The following is a 12,223-nucleotide window of genomic DNA, read 5'->3' on the forward strand; positions in this document are numbered from 1 at the left end:
CCGCTGGCAACCAAACAGAAAAGATCCAATTTTTCATTTTATCACACTATATTTGATATTCAAAGAGTTAAAAAGGAAATCTAAATACTTAGAACACTGAACTAAAGAATTCATACCAGAATTGAAAGAGAATGTACTCGACATTTAATGAGAATTTTTAAAATTAGATTTATGTTTTTCTCCTTCTGACATAGTTGTCGAGATACCGTATGTTTCCTTCTTAACGATAAAGTAACTTAAGACTTTAAACAAAATTATTACAACGGCAATAAAAATAACAACAGAAGGAAAAAAAAAAAAAAAATCCGAGACCTGCGTGAAATGTAACGAAAACAATAAAATGTTTATAATGACACTAATAGGATTAATAAAAACACCAAATAGTTTTGATAATCAACAACTATAGCGACATTATTCTAAATGTTAACAAAGCAACAAGAACAGAAACCTAACAACAAAACTGGCAATGCAATAAATTAACACCAAAATGTTAGCAACTCAACCATGACAAATATATGAAGTGCAACAACAACAAATCGAAGTAAAATGTGTAACAGGCATTAGATATGTGACATTTCCGAGAGGATGGCATTTAGTGTTTAATGTAGTATGGCCAAAAGCGTGAGTAAAAATATCTGACAGAAGTGTTGGAACAATTTACTTGTGAGGCATGTCAGGTAACCTTCAGGTATTTCAATAAATACCAAAGGCAGCCCCACTACTCATTACATTTCTTTAGCATCTTAACAACTATACTTTACCTCTCCGAAGCAACAGTTCATAGGAATAGTTTGAGATTTACAAATTTTAAGGGGGAAATTGGCTAAAATAGACTTGTCATATTCAGGGTTATAAAAGCTTTCATCCGTTAGAAATATTTTAAATAAACTTTATTTGATGTTTTTTTTCTGCTTACTCTTTTCTTTCACCTATTACTGCAGTATGCTAACGAGGATTTCCTTGAAGTTCAATATTTTAAAGTTAGTCAAATTATACACGAGCATTTAACATTTTGAACGTAGAATTAAACTCTTATAAGAGTTTGCATGAAACCCTCTTTTCAGGAACTAAACAATATTTTAGTAGCAACATATTCCCTAAATTAATGTTTGTGCATGAATAGTGCATACATGCATGCACGCACTCGTATGTGTGTTGCAGGTCTCTCAAGTCGGTTTCATCGTAGGATTGTTCATGTCTCATCACCAGAATGTATTACTCATACCGTTATCTGTAACTGAGCTCACACACACACAAAGAAAGAAGAAATTCTCGTTACACAAATGGCAAAGCTTCGAATCACAAGTCCGGTTCATTCGATGGCTTCACAACAGCTTTGTTTCAGGCAATGCAATCTCCTCATTTAATGTAGGTCAATTTTGAGATGGATGATACATGCCAAAGTGCCACGCACGTTGATGGAATCCGAAATTCCGAGATTACCATCCGAAGTTAATTGTTCAGCACATGATCAAGACTTATGTGATAAACAGCAATGCAAAACAATATGTTTCGGTTAAAAATCTGAACTGCTCATGAGCTTCTTAGGGACCACCAGCTCGGTTTTTGTTGGGTCGAATATGCCTGAAACATGCTTTTCTATATCATTTTCCGGTGCTCTAGCATTTTTGATAACTCCGGTAAAAGCAATGTTACGACACTTGACATGGAAAAGCTTTCGATAAGAAAACCTCTTATTTAAGTTACCAATATAGGACCTCCACTCATTTCTTACGTCTTGTTTTTCATACTTTTCTCTCAGAGTGATCTCCGAGAGCATGTTTTGACGTGGATACTTCCGACTCAAATAATCAATTCGCTGCTCTACTATAACACAGTCTTCTTTCCTATTTTCCTTATGTCATCTCAATTTCATTAACTATACATATCTTGTTTTACTTCCTTAACAATGACATTGATCATATTTTCATCTCCCAAACGACGTAAAAAAAAGTGATATCAGTAATAACATTGTTCTACTCCAGCATTATTACCGCAGCATACACCCTCTTGCCACATGATGTCAAGCACTACATATTTGAGAAGACAAGGTTTCTTTGATTTAGCTGTCAACAATTTGATTAAATTTCCGGAAGCTGTAATAGCTGACGGAACACAAACTGCGAAACTTGAATATATAAACCCCGTCATTTCCCTTTTCGAAAATACAGCGAATAGATATCTAATTCTTTGAATCTTACTTTGAGCTTAAAACAGCCATTCAGTGATATGTGTGTGCGCATATACTCATTATGTATGTCGGTTCACGTATAACCAATGTGACTCAATTTGAATAACCTCCCTTCGTATGACACATCCTCTCACTCTCTTCATAATTCACACTTTTCTAATTCTTTTCTACTTCCATTCTATCTCTACTTTAATCGGCGTATTTAAAACAGAGAAAGAACTATACAGGTTAATGTTTCTCGGCTAAGACACGTGCTATTTGTTCTCTACAAGCAATAATAATAGTGACTATGCTAACTTAAAAAAGCACCTATCAATAATATCTAAACATCATGTGACAAGAATCAAAGAACGAAGCTAAAAATTATAAACAACCAACAAACTAAATTTCATTAATAGAAAATCGAAAGCACAATGAAAAGAGACAAAATAAAATAAAATGCATGAATGAAATAAAAGGCATAGTTAGAAAAGGAGATAAGCGACAGAGGCCTTTGGATTGTTAAAATCTCGTATTTCACGTATTGTAGCCCAATAAAATGGTTTCTTTTAGTTTCTGGTGAGATAAGTCACAGTTATCGCTTCGTTTCGAGCAATTCCATCATGCACAAATGTATATATAAGCTAATTTTATATGCACTCGTAAAGACATAAATACAAATGTATACCCTACTAACAGAAACATGTTTAATGCCATATGTAGCATATCCATTACCAAGCCTAACATGCTATAAACACTACATGGAAGGTATAAGTTACTTATCCTAGATATAAAGGAGTGCAATAAATTGGAGTTGTGACGCTTAAACATTTCCCAAAGTTATTAGAAGCCTGGGTGGTATGGAATGTTTATTTTGTAAGAGAATTTATTGTGTTATAATAATTGTTATGCTCTTGATACAACAAGAATTCCTTCTATATCTTTCTAATTACTTGATACGTCCTTAATATTAGATCAGTAAAATCTTATATATTGATCATAAAATATTATTTCTAAAAGTGATTCTGACTTCAAGTATTCTGCCTTGTGTCTTTAACAAGTGCATAAATTTTCTGATCTATTTGCAAAATGATGTATAGGGGTAGATTTGGAAATATTGTAGAAATACTTAACTATCGAAACGTTATTATGCTACAATATATAAAACCTATTTTTATTTGAGATAAATATATTTAGTTTGCTTAATAAAGATCTCACACAAACTACAGTTTAACATTGATACTCAAATATTTAACGTATCTCAGTGTGGTTTCTTGGTATCAAACTTTAGATTTTATCAGTTTGTTTTTGTCACTGCATGTCCGGATTCTGCATTGTAGCCCGATTTATTACGCAGATATCTTTTTAACTATCATTATGTAGAATTACTTAAACTATTAAATATCAGTGATCTAGAGCTCCTTCCGTGTTTCAATTCGATAATTAGATAAGCAATCATAAGAATATATCACCTAATAAACACCTTCTGTAGACAGCTGCTTACATGACATTTAGTAATTAAGTTTTGTATTTAGATATAGTTAAGCGAACAGGAACTTGCTGCCAATTGATCAATGGCTGAAGAGCTTATTATATCTCCTGAGAGATATAATCAACATTTTATAGAGTGAATACATAAACACAGTATAGTATTTTTAAGCATTAGACAATTCTTAGGATGGAAGTTTATTACTTTTTTAATGTTGATGAGTCAAATTTTCACAATTTTGTTCATGATTATGAAGAAGCTTTAAACATATTTTCTTACTCTTTTCAGCAACAAATCTCAGGAATGGAATGCATATAGAAGATTTCTTTGAAGTGCAGCAAAATACATCTTTTTTATATTTAAAATCACCTTTAAATCGCGAGGACACTGCAGAATTACATTTCACTATTTTATGTACGGTACATCTACCAACCCCAAAAGTTTCTACATTTAAAAGAAACATTAGAGTGATTGTCGGTGACGTTGATGATAACCCACCTTTATTTCAAACATTACAACATTTTCAAAGAACAATTAATCCAGCGGAGGTAAACATTTCAGAAAGTATTCATACAAACGGGCATAAAGACTATTCTTGAATGGGATATAATTTTGTTGATGAACATATTTTTTACACATCCTGTTTGTTTACTTTATTGTAGAAAAAATTCCTTGAATATCTATTGTGCGACTCTTAATTCTCTCTACTCTTTCTCCACTCTTATTCTCCCTTTCCGCTCTTACTTGCCTCCCTTCTACCTTTGTCTTCTCTCTCTGTCTCCTTTTCTTTCTTTTCTCTCTCTTTCTGTCCTTCTTTCCCTCATACTCTATCTCTTTTTACCTATGCTCTTACTCTATCTTTTCTCCACTCTTACCCTCTCTTTTCACCCCTGCTTGCCTTCCTCGTACCTTTCTCTTCTCTCTTTTTCACCCTGTTTCTCCATTCTCTCTGCTCCTTCACCCCCTCTCTGTATCCTATTCTTTCTCCCGCTCTATATTTCCTTTCCCCACCACGTGACCGGTGTCCGATGAAGGCGGTGTTGCTCTTTTTTGCCCTGCCTTTGACCAAACTGGTCATGCTTGTCTGGACTCTTGTTACATCCATTAGAACTTACTCCATTTCATCCTGCGCACCCCCAATAAGTTCGTTCGATAGCTACACAGCTCTTTCTGTTGTTTTTGCATAATAATAATTATTTTTGTCTTCTATTGTATATAGCCGTAAGGATTCGTGCTGTAATACATGCATAATTCTTCGTCTGTATACAATCGCTAGCTTTTTCTCAGTAGCTTAAAGCAACACTGGCGCCTCCAAGATTGAGTGATCTCAATGATAATAGCGTGAAATCACGATGATATTTTGGCTCATTGACTGACGAGGAAAACTCAGCTGCAACTATTCCGTGTATCGTGTTTTTGTCTATATTCTTCGTCCGTTAAGTTTTCGTCTAGTTTTCCGTTTGCTCTCCTTTCGTCTAACTTTTTCTCCTTGTTGTGTTCTGTCTGTTCAACCCTTGATACACACACACACACACACACATACACATACAAACACACACACACACACACACACACAATATACTACGCCAATAATGTGAAAAAGCTATTACCAGACAGACAAGTGGTACACTAAATTCACGCGAAGCTTTCCCTAAACTACAGTTGTAGCACATCGTGTATCTGTTACAAATTTTATTTACTAATCACATTTGTCTGGAAAGCAATTAATTATATTATATCTCACCTCCAGTCTCTAACTATACACACACACACACACACACACACACACACACACACACACATATATATGTATGTATATATGTTTGTATATGTGTATGTATGTGAGTATGTATGTATATGTATGTAGTATGTGTATGTGTTTATCATCCATATCATCGCATTCAGACTGAATAAGTATCCACTACGTCTCTAGCTATTTCGTTTAGCTTAAGTTTGTCATTAACTTTATCCATGACAAAAAAAAGGACAAAATAAGTACTAACAAGATGTTGTTTCCGAGCTATCTCCACGTAAATTAATTGTTCCTGTATCTTATAAAAATGATATTTATATAAGAATGAGGACAACAAACGTTTTTTAAATGATATAGTAGAATCTTAATAATTGAATCTGTTTTCTATTTGTATCATGATTTTTGTGCACAGAATATGAAAAATATCCATTATACGAAACGTAAAAATTGTAGCGTTCCTCTCATTCCGAATAAGATAAACATGTAATAGAAAAATTAACCAATGAGCGAAGTTACTTTACTGAAAATGGCTAGCACGCTGGAGCATATATGTCTTTGATTACTGCAATGAATAAATAAAACAGCCATTAACAGTAAACAGCTCTGTTATTATAGTAAAATTGAAATTGTCCTCTGACAAAATTCCAGTTAGTTTCTCCGACTGAGCTGATATTTTCTTGTGATTTCTTGACATTTTGCTTGTATGATTGTTTATTGCAGATATTCATATAGTGATGTATATTTCAGACTATCAAAAGCTTATCTGCCGTGGTAACTGACCGAGACATGGCAACAGCTGATGAATACGAAGTCACAGCACGAAACGACCCTCTTGGCATTGTAAAAAATATTACAAAGAGAGAATTTCACCATGGGCAACTAGTGGACCAAAAACCTGTTGCGAATAGCCCCACGGCAACCAGTATTGCAGCAGTAATTGGTAATAATATTCTTATCTTTATTTAGAAATTTATTTATTTGATATGTATTTTCAATTACTTCCTAATGGTTTTCTTATGATATTTCTTTTCTTTTCTTTTTTTTTACGATTTCAGAAATATATTTAGACCTTTTGTTTTTCGCATGTCTCACAAAACATACACCAACGTAGAAGTGTGTATAAATACTCAAGGTTAGCGAATCCCATTGACGGTTTATCCAGCAGTATTTATAGAAACTAGATAGTTTACTTGCAAATGTATTCAAACAGTATGTTTTTTCTCGTACAATGTCATAGTTGCATTATTATATGATCTCACACTAAAAAGAATAGCACAATAAACCGATAGTGGGAAAAGTAAACTTATCGTTGTTTTATATTATATTTTGTTAACTGGTATCCAACAGGCCAATTATTTCTTCATTTTTATCTTATTTTGTTTCTACTACTTATTCATTTGGAAGGTGACAGTGACAATAAATTGCCTGGGCAAATCGACTAAACAAATTCTACAATGAACGTTGTTCTAAATTACAGACTTATCAGTTGTTTAGCCAATTCTTACATCTTTCACCCGTATACTTCACCGAAAGACACGTTTGTAGACACACACATATATATGGCTATTTCTAATTTAAACACAAAACCAATAGTTTGAAAGGAGGATACTAGTCAATATCATCGACTCCAATAATTGACTGATACTTCATTTTATCGTTCCCTAATAGATGAGAGACAAAGCTGATCTCGCGGGACTTAAATGAATAGATAAAGGAAAAAAGGAAACTAAGCTATAGATATTGTAATACCTGGAGATGCGTGCAGGAGTGACAAAGAACTAGAAAAGATTGAAAAGTACAGACTACTAAAAGACGAAATTGCAAGAACGCGGACTATGAGGAGAGTATCAGTCATACCTGTAGTTGTAGGGGCACTCGGAGCACTAACAACCAGTTTCGAGAAATATGTCAAAGAAATCGGAATTGATATGAGAGAAGAGCAAGCCCAAAAGCTGCTCTGCTGGGGACAGCTATGATTTTGAGATTGGTACTTGGATGTTGAATGTCTTCTACGATTATTAACAGCCAAATATCAAAGCTTATAATGTGCGGAAAGATACACTGTGAGAGCTCTGACACCAGCCTACTGTCTGCTCCCACAGAATCTGCCAGAACAACCAAGACCGAACGTTCTGAGAAATAAAACAGTAATAATAATATACGATGGACTTCTACATATGTTTCTTCTACCTCATTTCACTCCCAATCTTGTCAGACCAAAACTATGACTAAAGACACTTTCGTAAGGCTCTGTACTGTCGGATCAAAACAAGACTACGTGGTCGCGAAACAAACTTCATAACCATGCAGCCATGTATATTTGAATGTCAGTTCCATTTATTTTATAGTATAACAAAGAAAAAAGAAGTATATCAGTTAGCTGAACACAAGTGACAATCAAGTTTTAATTAATGATAAATTTATGTATAATAATATATAAATGAACTCTTTGCTCTAGAAGAATGCGATGAAAGATATAGTTTGATTTGATGGATTTGATATTGCAGTGATTGCACAGATAAGCAGACAAGTATTTAATGAACAAGCTGATGACTTTAATTGAAATGCTGTTTGTTATTTTTACTGATTATCTTAATATGATATTGAATTCTGCTGCTTTGCAATTTCGTTTCGTATATATATAAAAATAGTTGTGAATATTGCGAAGCGTCTTTCAATAAATGCTTTCCAACAAAGGAAGATACATTTCATCTCCTTAAAGATGCATTTATTTTTCTTTTCCTGCAATAGCACCCTATCTGTTATCTCGATGCATAAACTATAATTTGAAACCGAATGGCTGTGATCTAATCTAAACTAGCACACTTGTATACACCAATAGCCAACTAATTGTTTTATGTATCTGAAAACGAGACCGAAACTATCAACATATACACACACACACACACACACACACACACACACACACACACACACACACACACACACACACACACACACACACACACACACATATGGGAATATTGAATATTTCTTTGTTAACCTTAACGTCATGTTTCCTCTTCAATCCCTTTGTAATGAGGCCTTTTCGAAGATTTAGGAGATAATTAAGACCACAAATTTTCTTTGTCGAAATATCCGACAATTGCATTCCTGAAACAACTAGTGGTTCTCTTTCATGCATTAATGTAAGTATGGAGTTATTTACTAATATAACGCAGGGACATATAATATTATTTCAATGCAGCAGGGGGCTAAATGTAGTCGTAACTCTATCCTGTATAAATGCTTCCTCCTTGTTGGAACTCGAGGTAACCGCACAGCATTTAATCAAACGCTCCAGTATCATAATTTTATTAACATGCATTCAGTTACATTCATATTTCAAGGAATTTTTATTATATGTTGATGTTTCTTATGATTTTAACAAGAGAAATTACATTGATAACGGATACGCAATATCCTTATCTTTCCTGAATCACCACTACTGCCACTTTAAATAACACCACGGTGTGACCTCAGTTCACATCATAACTAATTCATTCACATCAAATACACCTGATTACTCTTGCGAGATTTCTTTACAATTGTTGCTATTCTCATTTTCGTAAAAGACTTGCATCTTGTAAGCCATCTTGCATACACACAGCAAATCCTCCATCTCTTTTTGCTGATTCTTCTTTACGATTATTTTTCGCCTCTAACACATGTACCTGAGAACGTTTGTGTAAGATGGTATGTACATATAAATATATACACACATGCATGTGAAAATAGCGATATTCATACTTGTAACTATCAGTCCATTTGTTTTTATTCGAAGCTACATATCAATAAATATATGAGTGCGTGTTTCATGTGAAAACACACAAATGTCTATCAACTAAACTGAAAGAATATTTAGTACATTTAAGTATTGTATTAAATTAATTTTTATAAGGAAAATGTTGTCAGTGTCTTTGAAATATCACTAATGATTGGCTTCGTTTTTCTTATTAAAATAAATATCAAAAATAAATTCCAATCAATCAATCCATCAATCATTCATTCATCAATCAGTCCATCCATCTGTGTGTGTGTGTGTGAGTGTCTGTCTGTCTGTCTGTCTGTCTGTCTCTCTCTCTCTCTCTCTCTCTCTCTCTCTCTCTCTCTCTCTCTCTCTCTCTCTCTCATTCCTCTCATTAAAGCATTATCGTTTAAAAGTGAAAATTCGAGTTTGAATCCACTCTAAAGTTCTGTTATAGATTTCAGAATAAGACACTTAATGATAATCAGAAATGGAAACGATCGTACCTTGGTGTAAGCCTCTAACCATGAAACAAGGTTAAAAATCTGGGAATTTCGTAGTATCGTATTTAAAAGATTAATTTTTGTTATATATTGTTATAATTACATTTAGAAAGTATTTTAATTCAAACAATATGTAACTTGTAAGTAGACAATTTTAATTCAAACAATATATAATATGTAAGCGGAAATATTAGTTTCAAATTTTGTCACAAGGTCAGCTAGTTTGTGAAAGTGGGTAAGTCGATAACATCGACTCCCAGAGCTCAACTGGCTTTTTGTATTTTTAATCGACCCCGGAAAAGATGAAAGGCAAAGTCGACCTCGGCGGAATTTGAACTCAAAACATAAAGATGGACGAAATGCCGTATAACATTTTGTCCGGCGTGCTAATGATACTGCCAGCTCGCCGCCGAAATATTACCATAAAACTCTTGGTACATTTGCATTCAGGCAATCTTTAAAAAAAGCTTCGTTGTCTTTGTGTATTTGTTCTACAAAGAAACCTAACTGGGAGGAGTAGATGGACGATAGATACCTGAATGTATAAGAATGAACAAACATGTTATTATTCTATAATAACTTGAACTCGGTCTATTGTAAAAATTCCAAAGATATGTCTAATTAATTTCTTTTTATTAATATGACGATTTGATGTAATTTTATTTTTCTAAGTATCTGTGAGTATTTTGTGAAGATTTTTGTGCCATAGTTGCTGTACGATGTGCAACAAGAGAGATTGGGAATTATATTATCTGAATGTCTGTTCTTCCATCCAGTAAATAGACTTTAATTGTTTTCCCCATGCTCTATTGTTAGTGTAAATTTAGTAAATAACAAAGCTATTTTATGTTACTTAAAATTCGTCAGGAATTCTTCAGACACATAAATGAATAATTTTTCGTTAATTATACAGAAGATGTGTATTGCACGATATCTCAAGAGATATGTTATAGACAATATGAGAAATATATCTAAAGCTGTGCTACTGTGCAAAGGGATATTGAAAAATAATAAGCAATCGTAGCTATACTTTTGGCTTCAAAAGTTATAGGCATGTAATGCTAATGATGTTGGCCTGTTTCAAGTACTTTTGGAAGATATTTAAAGACCACTGATATACTTATTGTCCTTTAGATCCCTTTCAAGATAAAGTCAAATCACCAATGCCCCTACATTCGTCCTTTTTATAACTAGTGATATTTATTAAATGTCAGCAAGATGAAATATTTTTGATAATCATTCATTTTTAAATGCCTTCGCCGTATCTTGTGTTCGGCTATGTTTTTTAAAGTCATATGTATGTTATGCCTCTTTATTTTATGAATATGTATGTGTTATATTGTGTTTTCTTTCATATAAATGAATGTATGTTCATTGGTTTATAGTTAAAAGAAATATAGTTCATTTATACGTTATGATTTATTTTATTTCATAAGCTATTTATTAGCTTCATATCTAAAAGAATATGTGATGTAGTGATTGAAACGGAGATTATAAAATTGTTATTTGTGCAAATTGTCATGAATTAATTAGAGTAAGAACTCAATACTTTTTCACATATCAAAGAATTTTCCACTATAAATTTCGTATTCTTGGATATTCTAGAATTAAGTAGACTAACTAATTTTCATGGGATTGCTTCCTCTTAAAATTTGTTGAATGATATGTTTGGGGTCCGTTCAACAGACGGTTAAAAATTTAATACATTTATTCAGAATAAAAAAAAATTATGTACAATAATTGATACAAGCAATATATTGGCTTCAAATTTTGGCACAAGGCCAGCAATTTCGAGGGAGGTGGTAAGTTGATTAAACCAAATCCAGTCTTCAACTGGTACTTATTTTATCGACCCCCCAGTAGGATGGAAAGCGAAGTCGAACTCGGCAGAATTTGAACTCAGAACATAAGGACGAAAAGCCGCTAGGAATTTTATCCGGTCGGCTAACGATTCAGCCAGTTTTAGATTTTTATGATTGTAAGTCCATCAAGCGGTAGAAGCATATTTTCCTCTACGTCATTTATATTTTTGTAAACTATGGTTGTGCATTGGTCATGTCTTAGATTTCTATATTCACAAATATTTCCTTTTACTACATGAAAATAAACATTGATCAAACAAAGAGAAAAAATAATTTTGAATAAGATGTTCGAATATCGAATCTAAGAAATGAGCCAATAAATTCGAAGTATTTTGATATGAGGGAATTTTATCTCAGCTTTACTGACCCTCAAGGATCTAAATAAATTCTCACATACCAGTACACACACACACACACACACACACACACACACACACACACACGCACACACGCACGCACACACACACATAGTCTTAACGGGCCGCTGTCGATTTTTCTTACGAAAGGGTTTCCAACCCAATATACTTTATTTCATAGCTTTATGTGTGTGTTCAAGTTACACTATTCTGCCCCCGCTTTAAACGTGCGCACAAACACGCACATACATACATATACATACCTACACACATACATACATACATGCATACATACATACATACATACATACATACATACATATATATACATACATACATATA

The 12,223-nt window shown here is 33.3% G+C and overlaps 1 protein-coding gene across 1 annotated transcript in view; it reads left to right on the forward strand.

The window, feature by feature from the left end:
- LOC106879436 (proto-oncogene tyrosine-protein kinase receptor Ret) overlaps nt 1-12,223 on the forward strand; it is a 391,429-nt gene that overhangs the window by 177,150 nt on the left and 202,056 nt on the right. Inside the window, exons 4-5 of the mRNA XM_014928991.2 lie at nt 3,948-4,207; nt 6,160-6,352. Of these exons, the coding sequence (XP_014784477.1) occupies nt 3,948-4,207; nt 6,160-6,352 (453 nt within the window). The remainder of the gene's footprint in view (nt 1-3,947; nt 4,208-6,159; nt 6,353-12,223) is intronic.

The sequence above is a fragment of the Octopus bimaculoides genome, chromosome 2 (genome assembly GCF_001194135.2).
Source record: "Octopus bimaculoides isolate UCB-OBI-ISO-001 chromosome 2, ASM119413v2, whole genome shotgun sequence".
Classification (NCBI taxonomy): Eukaryota; Metazoa; Mollusca; class Cephalopoda; order Octopoda; family Octopodidae; genus Octopus; species Octopus bimaculoides.